Genomic DNA, 14,308 nt, shown 5'->3' on the forward strand with positions numbered 1-14,308 from the left:
TGTTCTTAAAACACAAACTATCGCTTTAATATTTATGATTACAAAACTACAGCCTTTTACAATGCTCTGACCACGTGATAACAGTATATGAACCAGAATCACAACAGCGCTCAAAAAGCACAAATATATTTCCATTCTTCAAGAATTCAACAGAACGAATACCTGGGTAAGTGGGTTAGGAGTAGGCAGGAGTCCACCACCAGGCAGAAGACCTGCCACTGCATTAGCTGGTGCCAACAGAGACAAAGCCTTAGTCTCATCAGGAATAACTCCTGCAGAGAAACATCCATGCATTAGAACACACTCTTTTCCAAGACAGAAAACACACAAAAACACCCAGAAAATGTCTCCCTGATACACCACCTGAGTTTGTTGAAAGTATTTATGTTCGCTAAAATATAAAGCTTGATTTCTATGATTATTTATCATTAATTTTATGTCAGAATGAAACTTCAATGTGTGAAAATCTGTTTCCTTTTTCTCTACAAATGGTTAAGTTTCTAGAGTAAAAAAAAAATAGCACAATACACACTACTTTTTTGTTAACACTGCCAAGATTTCATCACCTGTACTCGATTTTTAAGTCATGAACCAAACGTAAGCAAGCACAGTCGGTTCTCCAGGGGTGTGCTCTCAACTTTCAAAAGCTGTTTTATGAACAACGACTCGTGTCGGCTGCTTCACTATAAAGCACACAGAAAAATCAAGATACACAAGACAAAAAAAGTTTGATTTAGGGGTTAATAATATGGTACAGTTACTATGATTTTCTTTTACACCTACCATACAAATTTTGTAAAAATTAAGAGAAGAAAAGTATGTAAAGGAAATATTCTGTTGGAATCAAGCGTAGGGCTTTTGCTGACTCATGAAAATGAATATGAATGTTTCTGAAGGTCTCTGAATACACACAGGATGTGTGTGTGGGAGTGAGTGAGAAAGAGAGAGAGAATAAGTAAAACAACATGGCACATTCCTTACCTGTACAGTAAAATGCTTTATGTTCCAACATGTGCCATGCTAACCATACCAAAAATGCTGCTACATAGTGTCAGTTGAAAAGCTAACTTAGCCAAACTCCTAAAGCCAAAAACAACATGTATGTCTGTTTTTAAAGCCTTATCTGTGTATTCAGATAAAATCTAAGGGCCCTAAGACAAATATTTATGTAGACAATTTAAATTCTATCCAACAGCAAAAGCCCTATACAGATGGATTAATCTGTTAATGTGCCCAAGCCCCCAAAATGAGAGTTCAATAATACAATTAAACTACATATTTGCAAATACCAGTAGTATTTCTGTAATACATATTAAGAAACTGCATCTCATCATAAAACATACAATATGTACAGGGCACTTAAGAGAAACTGGATAAGCTGCAGAAGAAAACTGTTGGGTGGTATTTTCAGCAGGGCCTGGTATATAGTTCAGGCTGAACCAGGGAAAAGAACTGTAAAACACAACAACAAAAAAGAAAAACCACTGTTAAATAAAGGTAATGGTTCCTTCCACCTAAACTGAGAAGTGCCGATAATATAAACAAATGTATACTACACAGCACTGTTATCTTGCTTGTGTCAGAGCTGTCATCAATTTAGATACCAAGAGTTATGGAGGGGGGAGGGGGGGAGAAGATCATTTAGATATAGGGCATTAATGCATCATTATTAACAAACCTACAAAGATTATGGGATAATTTTGCATGCAAAATTATGTCTCAAGAGGATAATATTAAGTATCAACATCTTACTAAAATTAGTGCATTTGCAACATTTCTGGCAAACTAAAATCCTCTTGAATTTATTGTGAGACACCTGATAGAAGATCTGCATCCATTAAAAAAAAAAGTCATGCATCTGATCCTCTGATTAAAAAAAGACTATTTAAAAATAAAACTACAATTTAAAAATAGCAATGAGGCCCCTCACCAGTTAATTTTCATGCGTCAAGAGTATTTTTTTTTACTGCTGCTTTGATAGAACCATGAAATACTGCATGAATGTGTAGAAACGAAAGAAAAAGAAACAGACAAAAGAAACAAACATTAACCAAGGAACCTAAATAATCCCCAAATCCATTACTATTAAGAGTTCCTTCCAAATCCAGCTATCTCAGTTTTACCAGTTAAGACTATTCCTTACCGTAGACTTTGTGTCTATTGTTCTAAAACACTGACCAAGAACCAACACCAAAGCGTAAGAGCTAAAACCAGGGTGAATGGTGACAAAGGGATTGAGTACATCAGATATTTAGCGGAGGTAACATTAATACAGCATACCATACCAAAAATTACAGTAATACACTAATAGATTCTGGAACTAAATATTTCTGTAATTCTATATATGTACTCCCTAAATATTTCATTTTCAAAACAGATCCAGAAAAATTATTATGGTCTAAAAATATTTATGAAAGCCAGTTATATGATATACTGTATTATGTTCAGGGCTTGGGAACTATAATACTTAGCCAATAAGAATTCTTTAAATTAAAAGGCTAACTAATGTTTTGTAAATTACTCACATGATTTGACCCTTGTTCCAAAAGCTATGTTCTACATTTTACTTATCCTAAATTTGAATTCTGTAAATTTTCTCTTGGTGATAAGTCTTATCCTACAACAGGCACACTGATATAAAAGAAAATGCTTAATCAAAACATACTAACTCATAAGTTTATCAGCATATATATATTTTAAAACCTTAAAATTGGGCTCATACACTTTAATATCACGGACATAGATCTACTGTTATTATATAGCATGCCTTAACCCAACTATGAATGCAATTTAATTTCTTTAGAAAACCACAGAGGCAATTTTTCTAAATTTTAAGGACTAGACATTTCACAACTTTTACAAGGAATGGTGTAAATGTTCACATCGGTATTCAAAGATCTAAGATAGCATCTAAAGTTAACAATATCAAGACTCTGCTTCCACTGACCAGTTCACTAAGGAAAGGGGAAAGCATTTATATCCCGGTCAGCATATATGTTAATAAAATCCAGTAGTTTTAACATATTTCAGTGACGTCTTTGACTCAAATTTATAGTTACCAAAAAGCAAATAAAGTAGCAGTACATTGGGAACAAACTAATATATGTCTTAGAAAATTTTACAAAATGGAATTAATAGAGTGCTGTCTTGTCACAGTGGCTTTTTTAGATCCAAAAACCCTGCTCATTATTTTTCTGCCAAATTACTTTAACAGCCTAAAATGTAAAAAGAGAGAAAAATGTAGTTAACAAATGGTTACACCAGGAAAACACCTGGGGGACTTGAGTGCTTGCTGGCCTTTAGTTAATGTCTAGAATCCCCTGTAGCTGCAGAGGACCCACTGTTTTTCAGTCATCTGGAAGAGTTTTGCATTTGCCTTCTCCACTACAAAAATCACACACACAAATAACAGAGAGAAGAATTTATTATTTAGAGATATTCTAGAAAATATAGCAAGAATGAACAAGAAAATCTGGCATAAAAACAAAACACCCAGTGCCCATCTGGCACCTAAGCTATAGGAAATCTTGAACTTTCATAAAAACCAAAATCATTGCGACCCTTGGTATACTGAAATTCAATGTGGGATATATTTTTTAAAGTTATCAGTGAGAAGAATCACTAAGAGGAATCACTAAGGAATAAAACCAACCTGGTCACATTTATTCAAAACAGAAACAACATCATGCATTTATTTGAAGGTTTCTGTGTAAATATGCATGGCGTGAACTGTTCACCTTCAGAACTTTTTCATAAAACAACATTAAATTAACTAAGTAGATATTAGGGATATGGTTTTAATGAACTTGAAAATGCTTTAAAATAATTCAAAAGCTTAAATATCTTATACAAACAGACCTGATTTTGAATTTTTAAGTTAAAAAGAAAGCCTTCATGTAAAAATATGGACCACAGTATAACAAGGGTTTCAAAATGTTAATAGCTTAGATTTTTAACATGCTACTAATGCTCACTCTAAAACTACACTGAGGTAGATGGTCATCATAGGATGCCCACATAGGTAAGTTAAACAAAGCACAAACCTTCTGCATATGGTACGACTATCAAAGCTCTGTCAACGAATACAGTGTTTGTCAGATGCTGTGCCACAACTGCTGAGTCCGGATCATGGAACTTAACAAAGCAGACTCGGGATGAGACTGGCAAAGGCGAATCACTAAAAAATAAACAGATAACATAAAAGGAGAGAAAAATATCAGCTAAAACAGAAATGAATGATTCACAAACGACACTTGCATTCCAAAAGTAAAAGAGGCAGATAAAAATACGTAACTGCACACATATTAGTTAACCAGTTCAAAAATACGTGACATTTCCAATAAAGTACTACCCACAGAACTGACTGTAGCAAACTGCACCTACACAAAAACAATCACTGTTTAAATTTACAATGCATCAAGTTACAAACAGCTTGAAACTGTAAAGTCTCAGAGTTTGAACAGGTCACAAAAATGTCAACATTTATTTCATAATAACAATACCAACCATTTAAAAATACAAGTAACAAGTAATTAGTTTTGGCTTAGAAAACTTTTCATTATGGCTAACTTTTCAGAGCTAAAAACAAAACCTTTCCATTTTAGGGACAAACGAATATTGTGGTAAAGTACATCTATTTGACAATGAGTTTTCTTGATCTGCCACTAAATGCCCTGTCCTCTTAAACCTACAGCATATTAAAACTCCCAGGCATTATAAATAGTTAAGGCTCTCCCACTAGAGCACTTTCACAGAGAAAAAGAAAATTAAGCACACATGGGAATAATACTACACCCCACCCCCCAATTAGGCAAAATTTCAATAAGCAAAGAGTCACTCTCCTTGGCAATTGCGTTCTTATATAAAACAAAAACAAGTTGCTAAGGTGCAAGCAATGGGAGGTCTAAGTAAGATAAGATTAGAAAAAGAGCAGAGTTTTTGTTGTTTTTTAAAAATATAAGATGGTTAAATTTCTGCCACTAAACTCTCTGTGAAAGGGAAAGATTAAATAAACAAAGGCAGGGGTTGCCTTAACACCAAACCAAAAGCTATTTGAAAATCAATACCCTAAGGCAGTAGTAATAGTAATCATCTCATCCCTGGTTTATATTAGAATCATGGCGGGAGTTGGAGGGGGGGGTGCGGAACTACAATTACACCAAGATCTCTGATGAATGAAGTACTGAGTGCTGCCTTCTTTATTTTAATTCTCCCTGACAATTTTAATATGCACCCAGGGTAAAGATAGGTTCAAAGCAAAGCTGTCAATGTATGTATCATAGATATCGAAATGGACTTAAGCCATCTTGTTACAGAAGTTTACTGCAAAATGTTTTTGAAAGGATACAATTTTTTTTAGTGTAAAGCATCACTGGTCTAAATTAACAACGTTGCACCCAGTATACTGAAAAGAATGCTGTTTCATTAGTTTTAGTACCAAAGCTATATAGCTCTTCCTATTTCTTTTCTGACATCCACATTGTTACCACTAAATTAAAAAGCTCTTTAAACGCTATCATTTTATGTTCTTAACATCTAACACAATGCCTTGGCAGGTAGTAAGCACTTAAATTTCTTAAAAAGTGACCTCTACCATTTCTTTGATACCATCTATTGCCATTTAACTAAAAGAAAAAGATAATGACTATCAAATATTAGGTTCTTAAAGAATATAAACATAACACTTCTTTTAAAAAAAGTAGGGGGCCTCCCTGGTGGCACAGTGGTTAAGAATCCGCCTGCCAATGCAGGGGACACGGGTTCAAGCCCTGATCCGGGGAAGATCCCACATGCCACGTAGCAACTAAGCCCGTGCGCCACAACTGCTGAGCCTGTGCTCTAGAGCCCGCGAGCCACAACTACTGAAGCTTGGGTGCCTAGAGCCCGTGTTCCGCAACAAGAGAAGCCACCACAATGAGAAGCCTGCGCACCACAACAAGTAGCCCCCGCTCGCCGCAACTAGAGAAAGCCCGCGCGCAGCAACAGAGATCCAACACAGCCAAAAAATAAATAAAATTAAAAAAAAAAATTAGGAAAGTATGCCTACATGCTCCCAATGTATTTCCATTTACTTGGCGATCTTAAATAATTCACATTTTTTCTATCCACTCACGTCTGTGCAACATTTGGCTATATCAAACCTGTAAGTGGTGGTGAAGTAAAGACAAAATACAAACAATTTAAATATCACGGAAAAGAAAGTCACAGTAAGACAACTCAGAAGGACAAATAATTAATTTCTCTCCACTTTAAATGGTCTTGTTTAAAACCACTGCTATTTGGTCCCACAAGTATACTGTCATACTTTCTCAGTTAAAATTAATAAAAGAGATGTTAAGATAAAGAATTGATACTGGAAATTAATTTTCATACCCTAGAATTTTGTGCAAGTACCACTGCTACAAATAAGACTGTCTTTACTCCTTATCTTTAAGAATTAATATAGAAGAGGCAGTGCAGCTGAAAAGAACTGAGGAGCAAGATTGGTGGTGGTATTGTCTCTACTTTCTTAAGTGACCTCTAAGGGTTGTTTCAGAATCTTCTGGGATGCACACATAAAATTCAGATTACTCTTTTCCATCTCAAGCCCACTGAATCTGAGAATCCCTTTTTTTTACAGGAAGGCTCTGATTCTTAACAAGATCCGCAGCTGATATTTGTGCCTGCTAAAGTAGAACTGCTGGTTTGGGTCAGAAGTTCTTTCAACCCCCAACTTAATACTGAGCTAACCATTTCTGAGCAGAGAATTTTGAGCTTATAAACAAAGCATCTCCTAAACCCTGCAAAACAGCAAGTGTGTGGCAAAGTTAACAACTCTGTTGACCTCATATGCCCTTTCCATCATGTGCTCTTATCCAGTTCTAAAGAAATCCAGTAAATTGTTGCATTTATTTAAAAAATTTTAAAAGGTAAACTATGTTCTTTCCCTTACCTAACTATACTAAGTTACTTATATGATCATTAAAGTATCTCTTTTTGGTCGCTGAAAAGTTAGTAATGAATTTATCTGCAGTGTTATAAGTAGCGTTCAGTTACTGCGTAACTGGCATATGCGTCTCAAGGATCATTACCTGGTAAGGACTCCTGTTACATTCTCCACTCTGAAATCCCACTAAAATCAAACATTTGAAGAATACCTACTAGGCGTAAAAGAATGATTCCACTCACAAGTTGTTTGGCTAAATCAAGGAAATCCTGATCAAGTGGCAAAAAAGAATCAGAACATTGGGGTTCGAATAATAGTTCTGACACTAGTAGAGGGGCTTGCGCGTATACAGAACAACGTATGTGAATTTCAGTTCACTCATTTGTAAAACAGGGTAAAATACCTTCTTCTTCTGAATATGTAAGGACTGAGCAAGATAAAATAGGAAAGCATTTAGCATACAAGAGACAAACCATGTTGAATTTTCAATATTCATTTTAAGAAAAACCAGAATCAAAGTAACGTTTTCTTTTAAAAAGGAAGAATGAGGGAACACTGACAGATGCTTTCAGATAGCTGTAGGTAGGGCTATCATACTGAAGAGAGGGATAGAATACTATTTCCTGTGAAGAGAGTTTGTATTATCACTGGGTGAAATTATAAGCCAGCAATTTCTGGCTTAAAAGAACCAAGAAATAGATGGTTCAACAATGAAACAAAGGGAGACACCTTCTTGAGGAGGTTGTCAGTGAAATGTCTGGCATAATCCCAGATCCTAGGAATTTTTCCCCCAAACAGGCATTTAGAACTGAAATTAGTTTCAGCAGGTGTGGGTTGGAGCTCAGTCATGTAAGTTCTTTAAAAATGCCCCTAGGGTGATGCTGATGACCCCAAGGGACCTCATTCTAGAAGAGGGAGGAAGTTAAACTTGTAAGTTGGTGAATGGTGCTACACAGAAAAAGCAGTTAAACTGAATAGAGAAGGCAGGGAGCAGGGGTGTTGTGTTTTTATATAGTGTGATTAGGTGACATTTGAGCAACAAAAGAAAGCAAGCCTGTCACAGGCATATCTAGGATAAGAGTTCCAGGTGGATAAGAATATCTTTTGGGAGAAATACACACATACCCATTAAAAGAAAAAAAAAAAAAAAAATCAAACACCAAATGTGTTTACAATCAATAGAATTTTAAGTGATCTGAGTCATTCAATGTTATTCTACGAATAAGGGTAAATTTTTGTAGTATTTTTGGAATGATGAACCCCTTTTAGACTGCTAGGGGCTCCACAGCACATTATCCCCAGCAAACTACTGTTGAAAACTGTAGCGAGCTTAAAGAAATTGTCAATAAAGTATTTCCAAATTGTGCAGGTCAGATTAGCTACTGAGGCTTAAATTAGTTAAAAAAACAACAAAAACAACAATGTTAAATGAACAAAAGTAAGCATCTACATTCACACTATTCAAACTGGAAAAGCCACTAGGCAACGTAACGTTCACTATATTGTTACCTTATACATTTTCAGAAAAGAAAATGATCTGTATGTGGGAGCATATATGAAGGAGTCAAAGAGCAAAAATGTGTCAATATTTATCTATTCCTCCCAATATAGGGGAAAGAATCCTCTTAACGCATAGCACCCCAGATCATGTTACCTGGTACACAAAACTCTCCTGGTTATGATGGAACCACTCCTTTGACTACAAATCAAAAGCCAGACTCTGTTCCATCATGACTCCCTCTAAGATATGGACCAGGCGTTAGGTAAAAGATCCAGTAAACTTCCCACACTTCGTCATCTTTTTATAAAAGTATCATAAAAAGAACACCTTCAAAATAAAAGCATTTTACAGTCAGCAACTACAAAAAAGTTCTTAATGACTTGCTGGACCGGAAATAATTTTTTCATAAATAAATCCAGTATCTCACATACTTTGAGAAACAAAAAGATTACAATCAAGTCATCGATAATAATCAGATGTGTCACTTTTATTTTCTGCCATTTTACTGTTTATTAATTTTAGTAACAATTTAATAAAGGGTACGTTGTGAGAAAATAACAGCAAAACATCTATAAGTTCCTATTATGAAAGCTATTTGTCCTTCACTGTCAAAGCAAATTTCTGTTCAAAATAACTGTAACAAAAACATGTTTGTTCCTAGACGTCTACACTTCATGTAAATTACTCTGAAATCTCCCTCCACATGTATATTCCCTCAAAATTAAAGACAACACAACACTTGCAAACACTAATAATCATCTGAAAATACTTCCAGTAGAAAGTGATGAAATACAGTAATACTTAAATACCGCAGTATGATCAACTTCCATTAATTATTTTAGAAAAGTGTACAGAGGTTAACGATTTATTACATCCACAACTGTGGATTCCTTGAGGATTCCAATTTCCTGTTTAGTACTTAAGTGACATCATAAAACTCTTATGGTACAGCGGGTACTGAGTACCCACTGACAGTAAAATCTGAATTTTCACTCTTCCCCAAGAGCACTGGACTGTTTTATTATTTCAAATTTTTGCTCTAATATTTACCACATTTTGTCAGAGCTTATTTTTTTTCTTTACAATTACTGCACTCATTCAATACTTTTGTGATACAAATAAGAAATGAGACAATAGGATAAAAACAAAAACCATATACCCCAAATTAAAAAATTTAACATTCTACAGAATTCCTTCTGAAGAACAATTCTGAAATATAAATATGTACATTATTTAAACAAATGAAAACCCAAGATTTCAGCTATAACTCATTTTCTCATTTTACAAAACTACTCAGGCTCACTGAATTAATTGTCTGTCCAAACGAGTATTAACTCTGAATTATGTTCACTGGGCCAGAATCACTGAACAACAATATTTAGCATTAACTGAACACCAGCCTATAAAGTTCAATATCAAATTAACATAGAAATGAATATTTTTGTTACTTTCCAAAGAATTCAAACATTTGTTTATAAAGAGATTAACCTATATACAAAATACATCAAGTGGGCAGTATGTCTTGATTTAAGTGCCCAAAGAACGACCACACTGGCACAATTTAAGGAAAAAGAAAAAAAAAACCCAAGATTAGAAGCGTCTCCTAATCCCCCAAACCCTGGCCCTGCCTCTCTGCATTATTATTAGGCCTAATGCACAGATTGCTTGCATAAGTAAACGCAATAGGCAACCTCAACTAAAGCAGCCAGCCCAGGGAAGCATGAACAAGGGCCTGCAGGAAATGCTGTGCGTTAGGCCCAGGCTGAGCAGGAGTTAGCAAAAACCGTGATGGTGGACGATACTCACTCAGGCGGGAAGAGGCGCAGTTCGTCGATCTTCCCTAGGAAACCGAAGAGGGTCCGCATCTGCTCAGAGCTAGCGCTCGGGGAGACATTAGTCACCTGGATTACCTCGGTGCCGCCGCCTCCGCCGCCGCCTCCGCCCCCCGGCCCGCCGCTGGGGCCCGGGCCCGCAGTGCTGGGGACGATGGTAGTGTTGCTCATGGCGCTGCTCGCGTACTCGCTCCTGCTTTAACACATCAAACACACAACAAACAGTGAGAGGGAGGGGGAAGAGGAACCGGTTCGCCGGAGAGGGGACAGGACGGTGTCCGAAACTGCAGCCGCTGCTGCCGTCGCCGCCGTTTCTCCGCCCCGCCGGTCGCCGCGGGGAACGAAGAGACCGCGCGAGCTCGAGACCACGAGAAAACAAACGGCCGCCCCCACCTCGCTCCAACCACCTTACTCGCGGCCCGAGCTCCCCACAATGCCTTGCGGCGCAAGGGCGCGTCATCATCGGCTCCGCCCCGTGCCGGCCCAGCAAGCCTCACTCACAGCCGGAGAAACGCGAGGGGCACCGCAGTCTAGTGAAAGGAGTCATTTCCATCCCTCTCGGCTCCCTTTTTTCTTTTAAAGACAAGAAAAGTGGAAGGCGTTAACTTTTTTTTTTTTTTTTTTAAAGCAAGCCTCCACTCCCCGGCAAAAAACTGCATGCATACTTTAGCAACTATTCTTATTAAAAATGCCCACGATATTTCTTTGTACAGAGTATCTTCTACAGATCTGTCCAGTTACTAATGAAATTTACACCCTAGCTATCAAGATTTTCCTCCCTACCACTATAAAATTTTCTAAATCTTTACACACCTTTGTAACCCTGAATTTGTGACGAATTTGCTTTCCCACTAAAATCTTCAGAAAAAATATATTTTAATGTTACACTCACTAGTGCTTTATAAGCTAATTTCACAAATTCACTCTTTTACACTTGATCTTAGCCAAAAGGCCGAGAAGTGATACAAATTCACTTTTTTAAAGAACACTTTACAGTACCTGAATATGTACAAGTATGTGATCTAAAATTTCCACAGAAAAACCTGCTTTACATGCATATTCTTGCTTAAAATAATTTTGAAGCTTTTGATCATAAAAAGATCCTTGCCTAATTTTTCAAGCTCATGTGAGTTATTCGCCCACTTTCATCCAGTGTTATCCAATGACTTGCAGTTCCCAAACCTGACAAAATCTTTTATTTCACTGTGCCTTTACACAAATTATTAATGACCTCCCTCATTTTATCTAACTGCTATCCCCCATAGGGCCTTCCTTGCCTCACTGACACAACTTCTGCAAGCAGTTAGGGTTTCCTTCTCGCCACTCAACAACAGAGGTACATATATTTGTTATACTGACATGTCCCCCACAAAGCTCTGAGTTTTCTGGGTCAGTTTAGGACCTAGCACAATGTCTGTCACATAGTCAATGCCCAATAAATGTGTTGAACACATGCACAAATATGTCTTAATGACTGTCATTTATTCTAGGACAATTGTTAAAAATTTACTTGATCCTAAATATTTCTGGAGGCCAAAATCTGAGGACTTATACAATATTTTCTTTAGTAAATACTTCTATGGAATAATGCAACTGAGAGTGTAATGTTAGAGATTAGAAACTAAAGTTACTGAGATTTGGATGTAGAGCCAATTGGCTAGGTTTTCTTACTAGTTACATCATTTCTGCTAGTTCTTATACAAAGGGATGGGTAGGTTGAATATAAGCCTAGCAAAATTACAAATTACAATTAATTGCATGTCATTCATAAATGTGTATCTGTGAATATAAAAGATGCCAGATAATTAATTTTCTTATTTTGAATCAGACATATGTAACTGCCAAATACAGATTCTTAACAGTTTGATAAATTAGTATATCAGTACCCACAAAATGGAGGCCGCCACAGTAGCCCAGCCCATGTAACAAATCTAAACCTAAGTCAGCCAGCACTTACAGGAAACACCTGTCAAGGAAACCTAACATAGCAAATCGCAATCTTCCAACTCAGTTTTAGCTAGATTACCTTGCCCTAGAAAATAGGACCTGCTAGCCTTATGAAGAAGTTCTCCACCTCTTGGCCAATGCTTCTTCTAATTCTTTATAAAACTCCCTCTTGCCCAAAATCCCTTGTGAAGAATGCTCCATGCTTGCCAGGCACTGTACTCTCCCAATCCATGGATTGTTTTCCTTTGAATAAATGGCATCAAACACCTTACTAAATTGTTTCAGTTTTGTCACTTGATACATTTAACTCTTATTAGAAGTGGCTACAATGTGCCAAGCACACTACAATGTTCTATGACAAAAGGGCAAACAATACAGGGGCAGGGTTCATGCCTGTCTTTTTTTTGTTTTTTTAAATGTTAACATCTTTTTATTCTCTGGGGTGGATACACAGAAATCTTTTCTATTAGTCCACACTTTTCTGTATGTTTGACATATTACATAATTAAAATTACAAATTCAAGCCAAAGAAAAACATAGTTCTGTGATAAATCTTTTAAGTCCTCAGAAACCAGGTTACACATAAAAACTTACTGAACACACAAATAGATGGTGCTTCCATATGGAGAAACAGTGGCAAAAAAAGAATAGTTCTAATAAGGAGGATTTCTGAATATTTTATTTTCAAATCATCTAGCAGCTAAAAAAAAAAAAAAATACTGGACTTACAGCCAGAAGACTGGCTTAAAATAAAATACTACCTTGTTATTAATTGTGATTTGAGGAAATTTCACTTCACTTCTAAGAACCTACTTCAGTCAGAAGCTGAGTGAGGAGCTGAATCATAATTTTGAAGATCCTTTTAGGTCTAATAAATAGATTAAATAACTAAGTAACTACCTTGTGTTATTATTGTCTGTTTCCCATAGAAATGAAATAGCTAAAGGCAAATAACTAACATATGAAAGCAAATAAATATATCCAATCTATACTAGTATTAAATCACTTTAGGTTTATTTAGGCTCCCAATTAAACAAGACTATAAAAAGTACAGAACCTGGAGACAAGTATCATGTCTGTCTTATTTACTTTAACCCCAGTATCATGAAAATGTTAAAAAAAAAAAAAAAAAAGCCTCACAAATTCCTTCAAATATTATTATGCTCCTGCTATGTTTCAGGATTTTCCTAGCCCCTAGAAATACAGCAGAGACAAAAGATAGGCAATGTTCCTGATCTCATGAAATGCCAGGTTCGGTATGGCAAACTCTCAATACAAAAACAAAGACGTAAGGGAGTAATGTGCTGTGATGAAAATAAACCAGGATAGGAGATGGGGGAGAAGGTGTTATCTGAGCTGAAACTTTATTAAAAGGAGGAAGCAAGCCATTTGAATTTCCGGCAGAAGAGCAATCCAAGCAGAGGAAATAGCCGATTAGAAAGGTACTCAGGGTGAGAACAAGTTTGAAGCTTTCAAGGAAAGTAGGAAGACCATTTTCTTTGTTGATTAAATGCTTTACAGTTTATATTTCAGAGAGAGACTTATAAGAAAATCCTGTCAGTATCATGTGGAAAGTGAAGTGAAAGAAGCATGCATAGGAAAGAGCCACTGCTCACTTTTGGGAGTGGGTTTGGGAAGGCTTCCAGTTATATTTGAATGAAGATTATTACCAATCTTACTAATGGTTGATGCTATTTCCAAAGCAAAAAGTAACCTGTCATTTTGGCCTCTTTAGTCATATTATGGCCTATTAGTCATGTTTGGCCTATACATGCATATTATAGTGCATAATTTCTGATAGGCTTTTGAAATATGAAAAATAAGACTCCCGATAGCAGTGCCCTATTGCTCACAGGTGGGGAACTGCTGCTACCACCACACTAAGAAAAATTTAAAGAGATGCTTGATATTGGAAAGAAAGTCTCTCAAAGAATATTAGAAAATAATACTTTATGCAAATCCTCAAAACAGTACCAATCCTATCAGTCATAATGAACAAGCTTTAGTTCTTTCCAGTATCAAGGTTCTAAAAGATCTCATGTATAAAAGAATGAAACTACACCCCTATCTTATACCACTCACAAAAATTAATTTGAAATGGAC

General features: G+C 36.3%; 1 protein-coding gene and 1 long non-coding RNA gene across 6 annotated transcripts in view; both read right to left on the bottom strand.

Moving 5' to 3' along the window:
- Positions 1 to 14,308, bottom strand: part of SRSF11 (serine and arginine rich splicing factor 11) — a 45,811-nt gene that overhangs the window by 22,149 nt on the left and 9,354 nt on the right. For 2 of the 5 annotated variants that reach the window (XM_061184034.1, XM_061184035.1), the window contains exons 2-4: positions 10,233 to 10,454; positions 4,044 to 4,177; positions 163 to 272 (exon numbers count right to left, since the gene is read on the bottom strand). In XM_061184034.1, the coding sequence (XP_061040017.1) occupies positions 163 to 272; positions 4,044 to 4,177; positions 10,233 to 10,429 (441 nt within the window). In that variant the 5' untranslated portion in view covers positions 10,430 to 10,454. Of the gene's footprint in view, positions 1 to 162; positions 273 to 4,043; positions 4,178 to 10,232; positions 10,663 to 14,308 lie in introns of those variants that run through there. The other 3 variants (XM_061184033.1, XM_061184032.1, XM_061184030.1) reach the window with 2 other exon arrangements.
- LOC133087228 (uncharacterized) lies at positions 607 to 2,345 on the bottom strand. The gene is made up of 3 exons (XR_009700387.1): positions 1,931 to 2,345; positions 1,344 to 1,452; positions 607 to 683 (listed from the first exon to the last, which is right to left on the bottom strand). It is a non-coding gene; the product is annotated as an uncharacterized LOC133087228 (long non-coding RNA).

This window comes from Eubalaena glacialis, chromosome 3 (genome assembly GCF_028564815.1).
Source record: "Eubalaena glacialis isolate mEubGla1 chromosome 3, mEubGla1.1.hap2.+ XY, whole genome shotgun sequence".
Taxonomy (NCBI): domain Eukaryota; kingdom Metazoa; phylum Chordata; class Mammalia; order Artiodactyla; family Balaenidae; genus Eubalaena; species Eubalaena glacialis.